The following is a 23,265-nucleotide window of genomic DNA, read 5'->3' as shown; positions in this document are numbered from 1 at the left end:
AGCAAGAGAAAGAGAGATATATTCAGGGTGTGGGGGACAGGGGGTTCAGAGTTAGAAAGGAATAGAGGTAGAATTCATCTTTACTCCGTGCCCCCTAAACCCATCTCATTCCAGATGTTAGTCATGCCCCAGGGTGCCTCATGGCTCTAATTGGCATTACATGGCTGGATATTTCCTGTGGCAGTAGCAATAGAGGGAGGGGAACAGGGTTGTTATCTTGCCCTAAAAAGCTGAAACATTGATGAGACAGTAGAGCTGCAGAGGGGGCCACTATAAAACAGGACTCTGGCTGTCGCTTTCGCTCGCGGCCAAGCTCTTTGACTTTATTTCAGCAGATATACAGAGTAGGGAGTAGGCCAAAGCTCACACACACACACACACACACACACACACACACACACACACACACACACACACACACACACACACACACACACACACACACACACACACACACACACACACACACACACACACACACACACACACACACACACACACACCCTCGGGCTGGAGGGAAGGGAAAGCAAGGGTTGGTTTGAAAAGTCAGACTCTTCACGCACATCCTCGAGGGTATGTGGTGTGTAATAGTCAGATGCAGCACGGTCACAGTAGGTTTAGTAGTGGCTCTGAGTCTGATTGTCTGAGTCACGTCTCCATTAAACCTTGGAGCTATGTGTCCCATGTGTGACTACTAGTCTATATGTAGAGCTATATGATAAATGTCCCATTTACCTAATGTGCTTTCATCCCAATGCCCCACATCCACAGGTTAACAATTGATTCTTCTCTTGGGTTGCGTTCCAATTGGCATCTATTCCCTGGGCTATATTACGATGTGCTGTTGGCAACTCTTCTATCATTGCCAAGCTGTACTTTGGCATGACATTGAACGAACACAAAGAGGAGTTGGCTAATAGCCAAAACAGACTGGACCCCCAGGCTATGGATATTCTAATACAGTTGAAGTATTATCTCCTAAGATAATCATTCTACTTCTCTCCAGTTTTCAGAGGAGTTCTCAGAGGGACCGAATGAGACTGTGGCTGTCCAGAGCAGTTCAATGGCTCCTGCAATTTTGTCCTTTCTGGTCAGGTATGTGTAAAACTAGTCAGTTAGATGTCTACTGAGTAGACATGGGCTCCTGCAGGTAGTTCTTTACTGATGATTAATAAAAAGTCTTAAATAATCATTCAGAAGTTGAGGATGTACCTACTGTGCTTTTGAAATGTCCATATCCTATCTTTCCACAGGGCAGCCCAGAAACTGAGCCTGACGTCGAGGAGGAAGGGCCAAATGTCCGCCCCCTCTCCCGTGTCTCCTCACCCCCATTACAGCACCTGCTACAGGGGCATCATCCAGAGGTCTCCACCCACAGTCCCCACCTGCCTCCTTCAAGCTGCCAACCAACTCAAAGATGCACCCAACTTTGGCAAGGTAACCAGATGTACTCAGTTGTTCACCTCGGTCTTGACCAATCAGATCGTTCATGTAAAAGATCATTTGTTCTCATTGACTTAACCTGACTACACTGAACAAAAATATAAACGCCACATGCAACAATTTTATTTTATTTTACTTAGTTATAGCATATAAGGAAATTAGTCAATTTAAATAAATCAATGAGGCTCTAATCTATGGATTTCACATGACTGGGAATACAGATATGCATCTGTTGGTCACAGACACCTTAAAAAAGATAGGGGCGTGGATCAGAAAACCAGTCAGTATCTGGTGTTTCCCCCATTTGCCTCGTGCAGCGTGACACATCTCCTTCACATAGAGTTGATCAGCCTGTTGATTGTGGCATGTGGAATGTTGTCCCACTCTTTCATAGCTGTGCGAAGTTGCTGAATATTGGCGGGAACTGGAACACGCTGTCGTACACGTCGATCCAGCGCATCCCAAACATGCTCAATGGGTGACATGTCTGGTGAGTGTGCAGGCCATAGAAGAACTGGGACATTTTCAGCTTCCAGGAATTGTGTACAAATCCTTGCGACAAGGGGCTGTGCACTATCAACCTGAAACATGAGGTGATGGCGGCAGATGAATGGCACGACAATGGGCCTCAGGATCTCGTCACGGTACCTCTGTGCATTCAAATTACCATCGATAAAATGCAATTGTGTTTGTTGTCTGTAGCTTATGCCTGCACATACCATAACTCCACCGCCACCATGGGGCACTCTGATCACGACGTTAACGTCAGCAAATTGCTTGCCCACCTGATCAGGTCAAGACCCTGGTGAGGACGACGAGAATGCAGATGAGCTCCCCTGATGGTTTCTGACAGTTTATGCAGAAATTCTTCAGTTGTGGAAACCCAAAGTTTCATCAGATGTCAGGGTGGCTGTTCTCACATGATCCCGCATGTGAAGAAGCCAGATGTGGAGGTCCTGGGCTGGTGTGGTTACACATGGTCTGCGGTTCTGAGGCCGCTGGTTGGACGTACTGCCAAATTCTCTAAAACAACGCTGGAGGCGGCTTATGGTAGAGAAATTAACAAATAATTTTCTGGCAACAGCTCTGGTGGACATTACCATGTTAATTGCATGCTCCCTCAAAACTTGAGACATCTGTGGCATTGTGTTGTGTGTCAAAACCGCACATTTTAGTGTGGCCTTTTATTGTCCCCGGCATAAGGTACACCTGTGTAATGATCATGCTGTTTAATCAGCTTCTTGATTAAACAGTCATGTGGATGGAAGATCGTGGCAAAGGAGAAATGCTCACTAATGGGGATGTAAACACATTTGTGCACAACATTTAAGAGTAATAAGCTTTTTGTGCGTATGGAACATTTCTGAGATCTTTTATTTCAGCTCATGAAACATGGGACCAACACTTAACATGTTGCGTTTATATTTTTGTTCAGTATAATATATATATATGTTTAAATAATGTTTTAATAAATGTTTTATTAAATAAATAAATCGTTCTCCCACATACACTTTTTTAAGTGATTCCAGAGTCATTAAGCAAGTGAGAGTGGTTGTGTCGAGGAGTGAAGAAGATCCTATATCGGCACTCATAATACTACACACATCTTTATGAAATGCTATAATGTGGTGTTAATGTCCTTTCTGTTTCTGCCCTCCCCCCTCTGGGGTATACTGTAGAGGAAATCAATATGGCTGCCCTCGTGTTTCACAGATGATGGTCTAGAGTTACAGATAACAGGCCTCCATCCCATCCTTCCATTCCACCTGCACTCAGCCCAGAACAACGCAGGGAGAACCTCTTTCGCTCTCTCTCTCTCTCTCTCTCTCGCTCTTTCACCCCTCTCCCTTTCTCTCTCCGGCTCTCCTTCCCACATTCTCTATCTCACCCCCTCTTTTCTCTCTCTCAGTATATGGCTTCTTGAATAATTCAGCCCCATAAATATACTGTGACACAAGCTCAATAGAATACAGTCAGGGTAGGAGTTACATAGCAAGACTTCCTCCAACAGATAACAGACAGACTAGCTACCATCACTTGCTTTTATTATGATTCCTCATCATAATCAATGCTGATGGATTATTTTCACGGTTGGGTAGCTCACTTTCTAAATGTAATCCGTTACAGTTACAAGTTACCTGTCCAAAATTGTTATCAGTAACATAGCTTTTGGATTACCCAAAGTAACGTAATCGGATTACTTTCATTTACTTTTAGATTACTTCCCTTTAAGAAGGCATTAGAAGAAGACAAAAATGAATATTAACAATTGAATGACATCTATTACAAGATAAGTCAATGTTAGAGTTTACATAGCTGGCCAGAAATGGATCAAATCAAATCAAATGTATTTATATAGCCCTTCTTACATCAGCTGATATCTCAAAGTGCTGTACAGAAACCCAGCCTAAAACCCCAAACAGCAAGCAATGCAGGTGTAGAAGCACAGTTGCTAGGAAAAACTCCCTAGAAAGGCCAAAACCTAGGAAGAAACCTAGAGAGGAACCAGGCTATGAGGGGTGGCCAGTTGTCTTCTGGCTGTGCCGGGTGGAGATTATAACAGAACATGGCCAAGATGTTCAAATGTTCATAAATGACCAGCAGGGTCAAATAATAATAATCACAGTGGTTGTCGAGGGTGCAGCAAGTCAGCACCTCAGGAGTAAATGTCAGTTGGCTTTTCATAGCCGATCATTAAGAGTATCTCTACCGCTCCTGCTGTCTCTAGAGAGTTGAGAACAGCAGGTCTGGAACAGGTAGCACGTCCGTTGTTGGGTTATGTAGGCTTCTAACCCATTGCTTTCCACTTCAATACAGATAATAAAACGATGAGGTAAAATTTTTACATTAAAATCTAAAGTCTGTCAGATTTACAGTCATTCCAATTAATTATATTCTTGATCTTGAAGAATAGGATTTGTAAATATGGAAGTGTAGATTAGTTGAATTGTTTAACCTGAAAATAAAGGATTTATTAGCCTACACTGTTGTTTATCTTTTTGTTCTGAAGGACTGATTGGGTTAATTGCTTCAAAACATGGTTGAAAAAGAAATGCTGCTCTCATGGAATGGCGTGCTTGGAGCACTACCGAAAACATTTGCTATAGGCTAGGCCTATTGTTTACTTTTCGGTTGGTGACATCATTGAATTAGGAATTAGAATACTTAATTAATTTAATAGGATCTCTATGGGTGACACTTTGATATCTCGATCATTTTCGTCTGTTGAAGTGTATCAAAAGTGCACAAGTTTAATCAGTATGTTAGGCCTTTTTTTTTTTTTATATTTTATTTTTGCATTTTCCAATTAACAACATTCAAGACAAACGTGAAAAGATATTAGACAACAATAGGAGAAAATGACAGTAACAGATGAGCGTAACAAAGAAAGAAAAAATAAAACAAATTATAATTATATATACAAACATACAATAAAAAAATATATATAATGAGACATTGGATCATATCACCTGCCGTAGGCTACATATTATACATTACGTGTGAAACATTATATAAGGATAATATAGAGATTCATTCAATGTGATGTGGGGGGAGATTCTCCATATAGTCAATAAAAGGTTGCCAAATTCTGTAAAATGTATTTAACTTATTCCTCAAGCGGTAAGTAATTTTCTCCAGTGGGATACAACTATTAACTTCTGATAGCCACATTGCAACTGGCAAGGGGGAATCCAATTTCCATTTCAAGGCGATACATTTCTTGGCAATCGCTAGCAATATTTCTGTTAGCTTTATAGTATGGCTTTGCCTAAGATTGGTGTTAGTAAAGTTGCCCAGTAGACAGACCTCCGGGTCTAAAGGGAATGCAACCCCATGAATTGAGGATATGGTATCGCATACCCCATGCCAGAAACCGTGTAGTTTTGAACACTGCCAAGTGGAATGGAGGAATGTTCCTTCATCTGAGCCACATCTAAAACATAGGGAGGAGATATCAGGGTTGAACTTGTGCAGTCTAGATGGGGTGATATAGAGCTGATGGAGGAAATTAAACTGGATCAGTCTGTATCTGGAGTTCAATGTGGATGTAACACCATCCCTGCATAGGTCACTCCATAGACCCTCATCAAGATCAATACCCAGATCTTTTTCCCATCTAAGTCAGGGTTTATCTAGCCCAGGCAGTGTTAGTCCTGACATAAGAGCATCGTAAACACGGGAAATGGTCTTGAACAGTGGTTGGTCTGCGTGGCAGAGTTGTTCAATAGGTGACATCTTAGGTAGGTTCCATTGTCCCTTGAGAGACACCCTAATAAAGTTTCGTAGTTGTAGGTAGATGTTAGGCCTTTTTTAATCAGCACAAGTTAGATTGAGCAAAAAATCGCCTTACTCGTGGCCAAAGTTGGTTAGGTTACATTCTAAATGTAATCTGTTACAGTTACTAGTTACCTATCCAAAATGTAATCTGTAATGTCACTTTTGGATTGCCCCCAACTCAGTAATGTAATCAGATTACTTTCCGTTACCTTTGGATTACTTTCCCCTTACGAGGCAGTAGAAGAAAACAAAAAGGATCTATCAAACACATTTGGTTTGTCATCATAGTGAGGTCAGACTCGCTCAGATGGAACAAACTTCAGTCCAGTTGGGTTTATGAAGCATAAGTACATGGTTAATTGACTTCATCTTGGTGGTTCTGTGACGTTCTTACCCTTCAGATGTGCAGAGTCAGACCTCAGAGAACTAAGTTAAGTGGCTGTTGAGGTCTTAGCTAACTTAACATAAAACCTCTCAGAGCCTTTAAATCCACTGTATTTCTAGTAGAGCTAAGTTAATATCTGAACAGCAGAAATCTGTTCATGTGGCTTTTCCTACTCGGGACATATAGGATGTACCTACATGAATTAATAATAATTTATCATTGATTAGATTTATATTGTGCTTTTACAGACAATTTAACAGCATAGAATTACATAGACTCATTACACTGAATTATAGGATTCCAATGCTTTATAGTACAGGGTAAACTGTGTAGCCTAAAATAACAGCTATAATAACAGCTACTACAGTTCTATCCTGTCTCTAACACTAGTCTATGGGTGTTTAAGTCAGAGTGACAGACAGTTTGCTTTGATCTGTACAAGTTTTCCTCTACATTCCTCTTCTCTTTTAACTAAGTTGGTGTAAAAGATCTCACAGGGGTGAACAGCAGAATGTTGCCTTTTTCTCACTATTTACCAGTAAAGTTTGAAATCTCTCCTCAGTTGCCTAGCTGTGCGATATCCCTATTCCGTTTAACTTAACGTCTTCTGACACCTATTCCAAAGGAAACACATAAATAGCAGTGGATAGAAGCGAATAGAGTCAGGAACACTGGGAAACTCCTAGGGTTTAATGCGACTGCTGTGTCTGTCGTTTCCAACCTCCTTGAAAAGAAGGAGAACATCCTGCCTGCGACCCATATTGAAAGCTGCTTTGACTATTCTACAATCACATCTGATGCATTTAGATATTATTGTTTAGGATTTGGATTGTTTAATAATGCATGGATTTTCATACTTTCCTTCTTGGTTCTATCAGTTTTATTGTGTGTAAAAAAATGCTTTTACTGTTTTTTCCCCCATATGGAATATTTAAATACTCTTTTAGCTTCCACTAAACCTTTTAGTAAATGCTCTTTTTATGGATTTCTATGTAGATCTTGTCTTCGATCTTGACCATTTATCGTAAAAACGAGACCAAACCTTTTTTAAATAAAAGATTCAAGTTGAATCTCCATTTTCCAAGTTGGAGAATGAAGATTCAAATTAGGACTTTACAATAACTTCAAGTGAAGACTGGGGGTCAGCCTGATGAACCAAAATACTCAGTGACCTCCTCCATATAGCCTAACTCTCGCACACTTTCACACTTTCACATGCACACACACGTTAAACATGAACTGAGCGTGATTACTGATCAGTTCATTTGTACGTTTATAATTACTAGGTTTTGTTATCTGTTTTAACAAACCTTTTTTATTTTTTTAGTTATGTATTGTATATTGTTTGTTTGTGGTGTGGTTTTTATACAAGCCCTTGGGCTTCCTACCACACCTACACACTGTAAAAAAAAAAAAGAAGTGTTTTTATCTGTAATGTTGTCTATCACCTGTTTTCTTTGGCGCAAATAACAAAAAATAATATAAAAGACATTTGACATAACTTCAAGCATAGGGTATAATTTCCTTCCCTTACCTACCTACTCAACATCTATTCATCCCAGTTCCCAACAGCCCCCTGAAAAAAAACACGATCACATCTTCACCACAGGCTTTCTTCTCCCCATACAGGTGAAAGTGGTGCTGCGAGTCTGCCCCTCTCCCACCGTGCCCCCTTCCCAGCCCCAGCCCCCCATTCTTAGGGTGGACCCAGCCAGGAGAAGGGTCACCATGATTGATCCTACCACCACCCACAATCAACAGCCACACTCCAACTCCACGCCGACACACGTTGGGGAAGCCAAGGGTCACTCTAAGACATATGTCTTTGACGCAGCCTACCCCCCAGCGTCAACCCAGGTCAGTGGGTACAGTACGGTTGGTTTATTATCTCTGTCTGATGACCTGAAAACTGATGGGACTTAAAATGCCATTTCCAGACAGCCATCGCTATATCAAGCGCCGTTATCTTAGCCTCCCAGCCTCTTTCCTTTCCCAGCTGTGTGTGTTAGTGTTGTTTGATGGATCGGACACACTCAGCCATTTCATTCATTCATTCCCCTCCGCTTAAGTTTTATTTGCGTTTTAAACAGCTGCATGAATGCTAAGGTGGATGGATGGATTCAGCCTCTTTTTCTCCTTTTTTCACCCTATTTGTCGATCCCTCCTTTATCTTTTCTGCTAGGCGGAGGTGTGTGTGGGTATTCTGCCTGACGTCATCCGTTCTGTGGTCAACGGGGAAGACGGATGTATTCTGTGTTTTGGACATGGTGAAGCGGGTAAGTAATGAACAAAACTGCATAAACCAGCATAAATTTCAAACTGGTCCATGCTGTTTTTGTTTTTTTTAAACCTTTATTTAACCAGGCAAGTCAGTTAAGAACAAATTCTTATTTACAATGACAGCCTAGGAACAGTGGGTTAACTGACTTGTTCAGGGGCAGAATGACAGATTTGGACGTTGACAGCTTGGGGATTCAGTCTAGCAACCTTTCGGTTACTGGCCCAATGCTCTAACTACTAGGATACCTGCCGCCACAATCTATGCTGGTCCATGTTGGTCTATAATGTCAGTGTTGGTCTGATGCTGGTCAATTTAGTCTGAGCAGCATGTTCTAGCTGGTTATGCTGGTTGACCAATATGGTCTAGCTGGTTATACTGGTTGACCAGTATGGTCTAGCTCAGGGATGGGCAACTTTGATTGGGGTGGGGGCCACAAAAACTCTGAACTCATCATGAAGGGCTGCAGTGGCTCCCAGGTCTGCGTACCTACACATGCAGTCAGAGCTAGCCCTAGCCTTTTGAGGGCCCTAAGTGAAATGTTGTTTTCTCTCCTCTTGATAGTGGAGAGAAATACTTCTTGCCATTAGGCAGAGAGAAGGTTTGCAATTTTATTATAATTGCATGCCATTCTAATGATCTAGCCACTAGGTGGAGAGAATTAAAAAAAAAATGTACAGCTAATTTCCAACAATTCATAACATTTTGCCGTAGGGTGGAGATAAATGTTTGCAATATTTAATACTATATCTGAGTGAGAGTGACAAAAAAAATATATGATTACTACAAGTTTAGATAGCTGGCTAGACTAATTTACCAATGTAAAAAATGTTAGCTGACATTGCTAATTGAGTGACTGTCAGTGACTGACATAACACGATTTTGAAATTGCACCTTGTGTATTCTACTAGTCTAACTCTCAAATAAAATGATCTGCAGGCCTACAAAGGTTGCCCATCCCTGCTCTAGCTGGTCTGACCAGCATGGTATAGATGGTTTTGCTGGTGACCAGCCTTCACTGTGTTTTGAACACTGATGACCAGTCTTTGCTGTGTTTTGAACACTGATGACCAGTATTTGCTGTGTTTTGAACACTGATGACCAGTCTTTGCTGTGTTTTGAACACTGATGACCAGTCTTTGCTGTGTTTTGAACACTGATGACCAGTCTTTGCTGTGTTTTTGGACACTGATGACCAGTCTTCGCTGTGTTTTGAACACTGATGACCAGTCTTTGCTGTGTTTTGAACACTGATGACCAGTCTTTGCTGTGTTTTGAACACTGATGACCAGTCTTTGCTGTGTTTTGAACACTGATGACCAGTATTTGCTGTGTTTTGAACACTGATGACTAGTATTTGCTATGTTTTGAACACTGATGACCAGTCTTTGCTGTGTTTTGAACACTGATGACCAGTCTTTGCTGTGTTTTGAACACTGATGACCAGTCTTTGCTGTGTTTTGAACACTGATGAACAGTCTTTGCTGTGTTTTGAACACTGATGACCAGTCTTTGCTGTGTTTTTGGAAACATACCAGCTTATCCTGGTGATGCTGGTGACCAAGCTAGTCCATGCTCGTCTATGCTTGTCCAGCATGGTCTAGCTGGTCAAGCTGGTCTGACCAAGCCCATCATTAACATATGTTGCAGTTGTTTATTTCAATATCTGTTTTGTTTGTTGTATTTTTGCATGTACATTGATTGATTAATGAATCTTATGCTACACAATGATTTAAAAAAACTAAATTATTGTTCTAAACTAATCCAATCTGTTACTTGGACTTATTGCACCTGTTACTGAAATGGTTGTTCCAGTTTAGATGGTTTAGGAAGTCTATGACCCTGGCAGTCATTCTGAATGCAGATTGTGGGTGACTCAAAGTTCCAGTTGTTGGATATCCCCACTCTGGCTGGATTCCTATAGGAATTAAACATCACTTTGCAAGCCAGCATAGGCTGGTCAGCAGTAAAAACGTACCAAATGCTGGTCACCAGCGAAGACACAGCGAAGACTGGTCACCAGCAAAGACACAGCAAAGACTGGTCACCAGCAAAAACACAGCAAAGGCTGGTAACAACGAAAACACAGTGAAAGCATCAGCAAAAACATAGTGATTGCTGTTCACCACAAAAACATAGCGAATACACCAGCAACAACACAATGAAGGCACCATCAGAAACATAGCGAAGGCTAGTCAGCAGCAAAACCAGAATTAGCCAAAACATACATGCATACCATTGATCAGCATGGCCAGCCTATGCTGGTCTATGATGTTATTTTCATCAGGAAAGTAGCATTGTTTTAAGTGGCCATGAAGACCAAACCTCACAAGGAGAGTGGCTATTATCTCTTTCATCACTGTCTTTTATATATCTCTTGAATACATATTTTTCCTGTGTGCAGTGGCATGGGAGGTGTTCCATCTCTTTCATCTCTCTTTTCCCTATGGGGGGTGTGGTGGCATGGGAGGTTTTCCATCTCTTTCATCTCTCTTTTCCCTATGGGGGGTGTGGTGGCATGGGAGGTTTTCCATCTCTTTCATCTCTCTTTTCCCTATGGGGGGTGTGGTGGCATGGGAGGTGTTCCATCTCTTTCATCTCTCTTTTCCCTATGGGGGGTGTGGTGGCATGGGAGGTGTTCCATTTCTTTCATCTCTCTTTTCCCTATGGGGGGGTGTGGTGGCATGGGAGGTGTTCCATCTCTTTCATCTCTCTTTTCCCTATGGGGGGTGTGGTGGCATGGGAGGTGTTCCATCTCTTTCATCTCTCTTTTCCCTATGGGGGGGTGTGGTGGCATGGGAGGTGTTCCATCTCTTTCATCTCTCTTTTCCCTATGGGGGGTGTGGTGGCGTGGGAGGTGTTCCATCCGTCCTCTCCTTTATTCATCCCATCTTCCGTTCCATTCATTTTCCACCTCTTCGATAAGTAAAAGATGGAGATTCATCCATAATACATCCCAAGTGTTTTTGAAGCTTCTTCCTCCGTCGTTCTGCCTGCAAAAACACGTCAACATGACGCAAATATTTTGTCAGTCAGGATGAGAAGGCTGAGGTAGACTAAAAACGAAATGGACTGTAAAACGATCTCTGCTCTGCTATTAGGAAAATGGAATCCACTTAGCTTTACTAAAGGCTTTTAATAGACGACTGTCTGTGTGACACAAATACATAAAACCATTTTCTCTCCTGTAAGGGCAGTGTCTCCTTGGAGCTATACCTTTCTACTACACATGACGCCACCGGCCGTAAATCAGATTGAATTAGTCGGGCGGTGTAGACGGCGGCAGGTCGGCTGCCAGGGGATATCAATCTCTCTCCCTCCCTCCATAGAATGGCCCTCTGGAATGAATGATGGCAGGCTGGTTCGCCTTTAATTGGACAAAACCAATTCTCTTACCCTAATTCAATTAGCATTTGGATTAGAGTGAGTAAACCTAGGACACGGATCACTAGAGTTATGGTACTGTAATACGGGGCAAAAGTCCCTCCCTCCTCTATACTGGATCACTTAGGTGGCTTCGACGCATTGGTATGCTCTATAAAAAGGGTTCTGAAAGGGCTCCTTGTGGGGGTCAGGGAAGAACCCTTTTTGGTACTAAGTGGCATCTTTTTTTCAAAGAGCTTATTGGAGGAAGATAAAAGTGTCTGCAAGTAAGTGGCAGTGGCATACAATGTAAAGTGACGTATGTAAATCCAATCCGGTATTATCAATAAATTCATTATTAAAATGGAGGAAATATGTTCTGTAGTATAAACTGGGTGGTTCAAGCACAGAATGCTGATTGGCTAAAAGCCTTGGTACATCAGACCTTATAGCATGGGTGTGACAATTACGTTGATAAACAGTTTATAATAGCAATAAGGCACCTCGGGGGATTGTGGTATATATGGCGAATATACCACGGCTAAGGGCAGTTCTTATGTACGACACAACGCGGAATGCCTGGATACAGCCCTTAGCCGTGGTATATTGGCCATATAACACACCACCTTGAGCCTTATTGCTTAAATAACTTCCATTTCAGAAGATGGTATTTTGACAGTGTTTTGGGTGTGGATAATTAAAACTGTTTTGTTAGAACCTTAATTTGCCCTTTCCATTCCCTCTGTCCTCCATGCTAACCCTACAATGGGGACATGTACTGTAAATACTGACAGTTTCAATGAGCGTGTTGTGGTTTGTGTAATTAGATAATGTCTGTCTTAACAAGCAGTGCATTAAACCAACTCTGAAGCCCCCCCTACCCGCGAGCTGTTTACCAAGATGCTCTGTCTCTTTCTCTCTCTGCCTCTCACGCACACACGCACACACACACACACACACACACACACACACACACACACACACACACAGGTTTGCACGCACTTTCGCACACAGACACGCACACGCAGACACACACAAACAGAGCAACCAAACTGACTGTGTTGTGTGTGCTTTATTACTGTGGTTAACAGGGAAGTCCCACACCATGATGGGTAGTGATAGCAGCAGCCAGAGTTTAGGGGTCATCCCGTGTGCCATCTCCTGGTTCTACAGTCACACAGAGAGGAGGAGGGAGAGGACTGGGGCCAGCCTGGCTGTGTCTGTGTCCGCTATGGAGGTCTGTGGGGAGGACGAGACCCTCAGGGACTTACTGTCAGGCAACCTCCAGGACAGCCCATCAGCAGACCTTTATCTCTTTGAGGACCCCATCTATGGAATGCAGGTAAATGATGATACAGGGGCTTATTGTTGTGGACGGTTCAGATCACATAGAAATGTGTAACGTTTATAGAACTGACTTGATTCTTTGTTATGCAGAATATGGAAGAGTCAGCTCTCTATTGAATTTCTCTATGTGCAGCATTGGTGTGAAATCTCTGCATGAGAACAGTTTCTTAATGAAGTCCCAAGTCTTAAGAACACAGAAAAATACATGCTACTGTAGCTACATTGTTACTACTACATATGTCACTAAGGTGTCATGCCACTCTAAGGGTATCTTACAGTGCCTTCAGAAAGCATTCATAACCCTTGACTTATTCCACATTTTGTTGTGTTACAGCCTGAATAAAACATCTATTAAACTGATATCTTTCTCACCCATCTACACACAGTACACCATAATGACAAAGTGAAAACATGTTTTAAATTTTTTTTAGAAATGTATTTAAAATGTACTTAAAATGAAACACGGAAATATCTCATTTATATAAGTATTCAAACCCCTGTGTCAATACATGTCAGAATAACTTTTGGCAGCGATTACAGATGTGAGTCTTTCTGGGTAAGTCTTTAAGAGCTTTGTACATCTAGATTGTACAATATTTGCACATTGTTCTTTTAAAATTTCTCAAAGCTTTGACAAGTAAGTTGTTGATCATTCTCAACAGCCGTTTTCATTGTCTTGCCATAGATTTTCAAGCCAATTAAAGTCAAACCTATAACTAGGCCGCTCAGGAACATTCAATGTCGTCTTGGTAAGCAACTCCAGTGTATATTTGGCCTTGTGTTTTAGGTTATTTTCCTGCTAAAAGGTGAATGTTTCCCAGTGTCTGTTGGAAAGCAGACTGAACCAGGTTTTTCTGTGCTTAGCCGTTTATTTTTATCCCCAAAAATTCCCTAGTTCTTGCCGATGACAAGCATACCCATAACATGATGCAGCCACCACCATGCTTGAAATTATGAAGAGTGTTGGATTTGCCCCAAATATAATGCTTTATATTCAGGAAATTAAGTTTCAAAAAAAGATTTTTTTGTTGCAGTTCTACTTTAGTGCCTTATTGCAAACAGGATGCATGTTTTGGAATAGTTTTATTCTGTACAGGCTTTTTTCTTTTCACACTGTCATTTAGGTTAGTATTGTGGAGTAACTACAATGTTGTTGATCCATACTTAGTTTTCTCCTATCACAGCCATTAAACTCTGTAACTGTTTTAAAGTCACCATTCGCCTCATACGAATGGTGGCTATTTTACCATGCAAATCTTGGTGGGGCAAACTAATGTTTTGGGAATGTGTGCCAGCAAAGCCACAACACAACGCTAAACAATACTTTAATTGCACTATAACAGTAACAAACGGTGGCCACAAACTGTTAGGAACTACATAAAGCTGTCCCAACAGCAGCGTCCCAACAGCAGTCCCAAAACCAGGTGTAGCAGTGGTAAGGTTATCAGCAGAGCCTTGTCTGGCAGCGAAGCAGCCCTTTAAAATTCAGAACATGGGCCGTTCTTACAGTGTTTTCCCTGTACACCAACGGGGCATATAAGCAGACAATGAAAGCTCTTACAATATTCATTGATTACATTTCTCTAAAACAGGTTATAGGCTACATGTGCACCACTAAGTCAGAATAGTAGGCAAAATTAAGAGGGGAAAATAGACCAAATTATCAGGGTGAGACACATGGGCTACTAACAGTTTACTACACAACATACACTTAGCTACAGTATATATATCTCTCTGGCATATTACATAATTTATGCAGCAGCATACAATACATTTTTGGAGACCTTGTTGTGCTGTGCTGACTTGAACAGGAAGGTGGCTCGGCGGTCCTTCGCGATAAAACTTTGTCATCAAAGTCTGGTATTTTCTGGATTTATGGTGCTTTAAAGACAACTGGGAACTCTGAAAAAAACAAGGTTGAAATATGATGACATCAGTGATCTTCAGGTCGGATCTCTAGAAAGAGGCCAGAGTTCCTGATTTACAATTCCGAGTTGGAGGACCGTTTAAAATGTATTTTCCCAGTCGGAGCTCGTTTTTTCCCAAATTCCCAGTTGTCTTGAACTCACTGAAGTCAGATTTCACAGGTCTGAGTTAACAGTTGTTTTGAGCACGGCAACAATCTTTCTGCATTGACAGCATGGCCAATGTTAAATGTTTATCATTAAAGCTTGGCAAAGAGACCCTTAAACACAGACTTGGACCACACAGCCACTCCACTGAATAGCAAGAAAGTGATTGCTTTGCAATACTTGCAGTTAGCCACTAATTCTTTCCAAACCACTCATTGTTGAATTTGCGATTTCCAACTTGTTGTTGTCCAATGAGCACCGATACATTTTATCTATAATTTCTCTTCACTATTTCTCTTCATATGACAAGGATTAAAAAGGATTTGCCAGTAGATCGTTGACTTGATTCATGATGATGACTGCTAGCTAAGACTTTGAAAGTAAGATGTTGACATCAGTCCAATCAAAGCTACTGTAGATATAATGGGATTTTAAGTAATTTTATCTGTGGTCAATGACCTTGAGCCTTCTTGGATGGGCACTTCTAATGTAACTCTATGGCAGCACCCAAGGGACTTGAATTTTCGAGCTTTACCCTTTGATTTGGCGGTGACGTAGCGCCCTTATGAGTGACAGAACCCTGAGCCAATGTATAAATTAATTATTTATTTATTTAAGCTAAATATTGGGAGCTCTGCCCTGAATGATAGGTCGCCACTGGCCTCATGATGATATCCCTGAGCGGTATCCTTCCTCGCCAGAAACTTAGTTATGAAGGACGCCTGTATCTTTGTAGTGACTGGGTGTATTGATACACCATCCAAAGTATAATTAATAACTTCACCATGCTCAAGGGGATATTCAACATCTGCTTTTTAAACGTTTACCCATCTACCAATAGGTGCCCTTCTTTTTTTACCAGGTAAGTTGACTGAACTCATTCACAGCCTGGGGAGTAGTTACAAGGGAGAGGAATGAGCCAATTGTAAACTGGGAATGATTAGGTGACAGTATGAGGGCCAGATTAGGAATTTAGGTAGGACATCAGGGTTAACACCCCGACTCTTACGATAAATCTCGTGGGATTGTTAGTGACCACAGAGAGTCAGGACACCTATTTAACATCCCATCCAAAAGACAGAATCCTACACAAGGTAATGTCCCCAATCACTCTCCTGAGATATTTATTTATTAGACCAGAGGAAAGAGTGGCTTCTACTGGCCCTCTAACACTACTTCCAGCAGCATCTGGTCTCCCATCCAGGGACTGACCAGGACCATCGCTGCTTAGCTTCAGAGGTAAGCCAGCAGTGGGAAGGAGGGTGGTGTGCTGCTGGCTCTTCATGAGGCATTGGAAAACCTCCCTGGTCTTTGTGGTTGAATCTGTGTTTGAAATTCACTCCTCGACTGAGGGACCTTACAGATAATTGTATTTGTGGGGTACAGAGATGAGGTAGTCATTCAAAAACCTTGTGAAACACTATTTTTTGCACACAGAGTGAGTCCATGCAACGTATTATGTGACTTGTTAAGCAAATGTTTACTCTGGAACTTATTGAGGCTTGCCATAACAAAGGGGTTGAATACTTATTGACTCAAGACATTTCAGCCTTTAATTTTTAATACATTTGTAATACACTTTTTTTCTTTCAATTCCACTTTGACATTAAGGGGTATTGTGTGTAGGCAGTGACACAAAATAGCAATTTAATCCATTTTAAATTCAGACTGTAACACAACAAAATGTGGCAAAAGTCAAGGGGTGTTAATACTTTCTGAAGGCGCTGTATATAATTACTTTGTTTTGTTTGGTACTACCACAGTCAGGAATTAGAAAACACTAGTTAATTCCTTATTCAGATGCATTGTCAGAAGAGCCAGGGAGTGGGACTTAATTTAATTACAGTACATAATCCCAGTTACAAAATTACATTGGCATTGTCACACAGTCATATTATATTCATGCCTTGCTGTGCCGGCGTCTGTCCCGGAGTCCCTCTTTCCCCCTCTGTGCCATTGTACCTCTATCCCCGCTTTCTCCCTCTCTACATACATTATCTATGTTCTGTCATGAAAATAAAATAAAACTTTATAAAATATAATAGAAAGTAAAACATGCTCTCTTCCTCTAATGCAGATTCGGCACCACAGTGTGGTATCTGCCCCCAACGCCGAGAGAGCTGCCTTCCTGCTGGATGCAGCCATCGCATCGCGCCACCGTGCCGGCCGCCCGATGAGTGGAGCTCGCGGTGACATCACCACACCATCGTCCTCCTCCAGCTCCCATATGTTTTTTACTCTGCACGTCCAACAGCAGCTCACAGAGGGCAGCGGCAAAGGTTGCTATTTCTGTACATTGTAGAAAAGATAACTCTGGCATGCTATTCCGTATATAGATCAGATAGACATGTCTATGGGCCCTATATCTACGGTATGTAGGAAATAAGGTTATTACCTATGCACATTGCTTCTTGTGTCCACATTTCAGTCAGAGTACTTTGTCAAGACACTGACAGTAAAAATGTCTGTACGCTCTTTATTTTTGTTCGTATATTTTTCCTTCTTCTTATTGGTCAGTGACCTGTACGTAGCTTGCACTGTATGTGTCACCGTACGGACTCGTGAGTAAGCTATCAAGCTAATATCTGGAGACTTCATTTGCATACGGCTGACTGAATAAACTGTACCTAATTTGTTTTCTAAGAATACTTGGAATACCTTGGATTTATTTTGTATTATTTTCTTTGCTCTATTCTCAACTATTCTCTCTGGTGATCTCAGTTTTCCCCCCCTTCATTTCCTCTAGTGAATTCTCTCCTCTCCTCCCCTCCTCTTCCCTCTCCCTCTCCCTCTCCCTCTCCCTCTCCCTCTCCCTCTCCCAGTACCAGAGGGTCATAGCAGGTTGATCATGATAGATCTGGCTAACAGTATAAAGGGGACCAGTAGAACCAGTGACAGCAGAGCTGGACGTCCTGAGTCTGAACTGGGCAGTGTTATACTGGCCCTACTCAACAATGGAAACAAAAACATCCCCAACAGGTTAGATACTGGAGACTTTCAATTTAATTTGATTGCATTGCAATGGAACAGAAGGAAACAATTGATTCAAGCAGTAGATCATGAAATTGAGTCTTTAACATTGGTATGTAATATAATTGTACTGTACTGTGTTATGTATAATGCATGACGGTGATGATGAGGATGGTTGTATTTTGTGCTCACCACAGAGATAGTAAAGTGACCATGCTGCTACAGGAGTCTCTGGGTAATATTAACTGTCGTACGACCGTGCTGGCCCATGTGACTGACTCACCAGAACACTTCCCAGAGACACTCTCCACTGTCCAAATTGCCTCGCGCATTCGCAGGACACAGAAGAAGGCAAACGTATGTCTACTGAATTATAGATTACTTACCATTACATTCTTGGTGCCAAGAATGTTGTTAAAAGTGTTATTAAATGAACCTTGGGTGGCCTAACTATTAGTAAACAATTTAAGCAGTTTAGTAGCATTTGTTTCGTGACGAGGCAAAAAATGATCACTAACTTTGACCTCTCTCTCTCTCTCTCGCTCTCTCTCTCTCAGCATTCAACATCCTGCTCTCCCAGTGGTAGAAGTCTGAGTAGAGAGAGGAGTGGAGGGAGTAGTCCCTTCTCTCTCAGAGCATTTCACTCTACCAATGCTGTGGACTATGACCTCAGTGACCTGCCCCTGCTCAGGCTCGGTGGTGACCTGCTGGATGACCACTCCAGCAGCGACCAGTCCTGTGACACGGTCATCCACATCAACCCCGATGGCTCGGTCCAGCAGCCTGGTGCGGAGCTGACAGAGCAGGGCCAGGGCCAGCCGGAGTTTATCCCCATTATCCACTCTCTACACCAGAATAAGGCTGAAGCGGAATCGGAGGACGCTGAGCTTTCTGCTCTAAAGAAAGAGCTACTGCAGCACCTTCTAAACATCATGCCCAGACTGCAGGGAGAGAAGAAGAAGAATGAGAGCATCATCCAAGAACAACTTTCTCAGAATACAGCAGAAGTGGGCCAATGTGAGAGGAATTTAAGTCTTAAGTGTGACACGTTCGCAGAGCTGCAGGAGCGACTCGGGTGCATCGACGGCAGCGAAACAGTTACCAAGTCATTGTTAAAAGAACCTTCTGCCATGACCGAGTCCCCTCCAGAACCCCAAGATGGCTCAGGCAGAACTGAGGCTGAGGAATATACCTCCTTCTTGAAACTACTGAATATGAAGGTGAAGTGTTGTGAGCTTTCCATTGTGGGTGAGAAAGAGAGCCTGGTGACAGATGGCAGTCTTCCGGTCGACAGTTTTCAGAGAGAGGACTCTGGTCTGTATGACTGTGAGGAGGGAAGTGCAGCCAGCTCCAAAGAGGACCAACCAAACCCCTGTGGCTCTATCAGTATACATCCAGCCTGCCAGAACCAAGGCAACCCCTCTGAGTACAGCTTTCTGCCGCAGCACAGTGACATCTACACTCAGATCAGCCCTGTGCCAAGCTCTCATCCTCCTCTGTCTCTTCTTCCCCTGTCTCTGGAGCCAGCTGGATACCCAGGGATGTCTGGCTTGCTGCAACACCAGACCAGGACATCTCCGGCGGGCAAGAGCACTCCGATATCCCCCTCTCTCTCTCCATCCCTCCTCTCCCCCTCATCCTCCACCACCTCCTCCTTGGCTACCAGTGTTCTCCTAGGAGAGATGATCCTTCCCCAGCTTTCCAAGCTGCCTACTATAGAGTCGGACCTGAAGGAGATGAAGGCCACCATCACGGTGATGGTCCAGCAGCCGTTGGACCAGACGGGTCAGGATGAGCTGGTGTTCACCATGGTGGAGGAGGTGACCATCAGCAGGGCACTGGAGAGAGGAGGCCGGGCAGGGAACATCATCAGGATCAGGGATGCCCACTCCTCCTCTGGCCAGGCTTCTTCAGGGTCTGTACTGGGTTCCCTTCCCATCAGGATTATCAGTAACATTAGTGAAGATTCTACAGGTTCCACTATCAAGGCCATGGACCCTGTTACTACCACTAAGACCATGGCTGTGGAAGTCAACACCAAACCCAAAGCCATGTCTTCTCTCTCCAGGATGGAGAACCGGGTCTTGCCCTCCTTTATAAACCCCTCGCTCGCTGACCTCAGTAGGAGTAGTGATGCGGAGGGGTTTCGTCATCGCCGAGGGGTTTCTAACACCCGTTTCACGCGAGCGGATGCTTATGCTGAACCCGAGAAGAAAGATCATCTGAAAGGTTCAGGAAGTAAAACGGCGATGGAGACAGAAGGTGCGTTCTATATTACTGAGAGGAATCACGAGAAGAATACCAACGAGAGTGTTTTGATGCCTTTCCCAGGTCAAACTAATAGTATTGCATCATGTGACACACATGCCTGGGAGGAGACCGGTTGCTATGAGATGATGTCATTAGAGAATAGGGCCAGAGGGAAGAGTGGTAACCAAGCAGAAAGGAGCTATCCCAGAGGAGGGGAGTTCACCACCTGTTCCCTAACCTGTTATGACCGGGTCTTACCTGTTCCATCTTCCCTAATTACTCCAAAGTCACCAGGGGACAGTAGTGAAAGGAGCATGAATACACCAGAGAACTGTATCCCTGGTTACCTTGCAGCTACCCACCACAGAACAGCCAGTCTACCAAGAGGCTGGCATAATATCAACAAGCAGGAGAGCTATGTAATGAGCGAGGAGTATAAAGACAAAGCCCCAGACTTTACATCATCCACCCCTGGTAGTCCCTGGGTGACCCTGGAGAAGAGGCCATCCTCAGCCAGGCAGGGGATCTTCTCCTGTGCCAGGGAGAGCCTCCCTCTCCCCTTCTCACCAGCTCGGAAGTACAGCCTGGAGCAGCAGCAGAGACAGAGAACTAGTAACAGTCCTCTCAGCACAGCCAGTAGTTCACCGTTGGAGCCCATGCCATCCGCTTGGAGTGTTAGACATGATAGCGGTAAGCTGGAATCTCCCATAGAGGAAAGCAGTAGGCTCTTCAGTGCTAAACTAGAGCAGTTGGCTAGCAGGACCAACTCTTTAGGTAGAATACCACTGGAGTTCCACACTCTGGACCGAGGCAGTAGCCAATCCTCTGTGAGCTCCTTGGGGAGCTCCAAGGGCTCCAAAGGGAGTTGGGAAGGGGAGTCCTGCCAACCCACCCTACCCCGGGCCAGCAGGAGCCCCAGGAGGGCCACTAGGTACATTCCCTTGACTGACAAAAACACCCCCTACACAGCCCATTCTCCCAAAACCAACAGGTCAACCTTTATAACTGAGCCCAACACCACCACTTCCACAGCCCTCCAGTCTCCTAGAACCAGCCGATCTAAGCTCTCCGCGGTGGGGAAACTGATGATGACCAGCCCTAAGGTCCGCCGGATATCCATCCCCAGTACCAAGAACCTTAGCTTCTCTCCCAAGGCGTTCCGTCAGTCCATCAACAGGAGCGCCAGTCTGTCCCCTGATGGGAAGAGCCCTGAGCATGGTCCACCCTGGTCCACCCAGTCTCTAAGCCGAAACCAGACCCCCTCGCCCCAGACCCTACCACCACGACTCATAGCAAAGTCCCCCGTCCGGGTAATCAACGGGCGCATCTCAGAGCTCCTCCAGATCGGCAGAGAGCCCTACCCCTCTGGCGGGGCCTCCGGAGGACTAGTTCTAGACAAGATGGCAGCAGCGGCTGGAGCTGCCTGTAGATCCATGGGAGAGGTTCATCCTGTTCACGCTGTACCCTCACCCTATGCCAGGGTGACAGCGCCTCGCAGGCCCAACCACCTCAGCGGGCACGCCAGTGATGTCACTAGTGTGTTGAGCGGGGAGCTGCCCCCGGCCATGGGTAAGACAGCATTACTGACCAATAGGAACAGCGTGGTGAGCAGTGGCTATGAGAGCATGGTTAGGGACAGCGAAGCCACAGGTAGCATTACCTCCAACAGAGACTCTATCAGCGATAAGAGCTGTTCTATGATCAGTGTGGCCCGAAGTGAGAGGAACCCCAAAAGGAGGAGCAGCAACGGTAAGATCTGATCTGGGTAATTCCTTAATTGAATGCACAGCCAGCGAGCAAAACTGGACAAAACTGGTTGAAATTACCTGGTAATGACTGCATTTGAACCAGTTTTACCCGCTGGTCATATTGTAAGTCGCTGTAGTTACAAGTGTGTGATTCATGTTTCCTGCTTTGCATTTTGTGTTGTGTTAAAATAGCAGGAATGAGCTCTGCGGATTTGGTGAATAAGGTCTTCTGTGTTAACAACAATAAAAACACTGATGTGCAATGAAGTGAGGAACAGCTATGTGTGAGACGTACATTTTCACAAATTGTAATGCGTTGTACAGTAATATTGGCTTTTTTTATGTAATTCATTGGTATTGCACAGATTACTATTCATTGCATTTCCTGTCCTATTATTTGCCTCCAAAGACTTTATCTAGGTCACATCTTTAATAAATGAGCCCAAGGAGAAAAGTGCTTGAATTGTCAAGTAAAAAAAGTCTAGATATTAGTGGGGCTTGTATTTGTCTTGTCGTGGAAATTCTACACAGGGACACTCAAAGTCAATCTGAAATGAATAATTGGTTATTAACAGGGAGGTCTGGAGAAGAGTTAACTGGAGAAGTTCCAACAAACTTGATGCACCATCAAATCAAATCAAATGTATTTATATAGCCCTTCTTACATCAGCTGATGTCACAAAGTGCTGTACAGAATCCCAGCCTAAAACCCCAAACAGCAAGCAATGCAGGTGTAGAAGCACGGTGGCTAGGAAAAAGTCCCTAGAAAGGCCCGAACCTAGGAAGAAACCTAGAGAGGAACCAGGCTATGAGGGGTGGCCAGTCCTCTTCTGGCTGTGCCGGGTGGAGATTATAACAGAACATGCCCAAGATGTTCAAATGTTCATAAATGACCAGCAGTGTCAGATAATAATAATCACAGTGGTTGTCGAGGGTGCAACAAGTCAGCACCTCAAGAGTAAATGTCAGTTGGCTTTTCATAGCCGATCATTAAGAGTATCTCTACCACTCCTGCTGTCTCTAGAGAGTTGAAAACAGCAGGTCTGGGACAGGTAGCACGTCCGGTGAACAGGTCAGAACAGTTGAAACTGGAGCAGCAGCACGGCCAGGTGGACTAGGGATAGCAAGGAG

The 23,265-nt window shown here is 43.5% G+C and overlaps 1 protein-coding gene across 2 annotated transcripts in view; it reads left to right on the top strand.

Annotated features, from left to right (window-relative positions):
* Nucleotides 1-23,265, top strand: part of LOC129817242 (kinesin-like protein KIF26B) — a 38,307-nt gene that overhangs the window by 4,618 nt on the left and 10,424 nt on the right. The window contains exons 4-12 of one of the 2 annotated variants that reach the window (XM_055872283.1): nucleotides 1,007-1,095; nucleotides 1,254-1,437; nucleotides 7,736-7,963; nucleotides 8,289-8,382; nucleotides 12,839-13,089; nucleotides 17,244-17,445; nucleotides 17,989-18,145; nucleotides 18,334-18,493; nucleotides 18,694-21,955. In XM_055872283.1, the coding sequence (XP_055728258.1) occupies nucleotides 1,007-1,095; nucleotides 1,254-1,437; nucleotides 7,736-7,963; nucleotides 8,289-8,382; nucleotides 12,839-13,089; nucleotides 17,244-17,445; nucleotides 17,989-18,145; nucleotides 18,334-18,493; nucleotides 18,694-21,955 (4,627 nt within the window). Of the gene's footprint in view, nucleotides 1-1,006; nucleotides 1,096-1,253; nucleotides 1,438-7,735; nucleotides 7,964-8,288; nucleotides 8,383-12,838; nucleotides 13,090-17,243; nucleotides 17,446-17,988; nucleotides 18,146-18,333; nucleotides 18,494-18,693; nucleotides 22,136-23,265 lie in introns of both variants that reach the window. The other variant, XM_055872282.1, reaches the window with a different exon arrangement.

The sequence above is a fragment of the Salvelinus fontinalis genome, chromosome 20 (genome assembly GCF_029448725.1).
Source record: "Salvelinus fontinalis isolate EN_2023a chromosome 20, ASM2944872v1, whole genome shotgun sequence".
Classification (NCBI taxonomy): domain Eukaryota; kingdom Metazoa; phylum Chordata; class Actinopteri; order Salmoniformes; family Salmonidae; genus Salvelinus; species Salvelinus fontinalis.
This window is presented reverse-complemented; position numbering and strand designations above follow the sequence as displayed.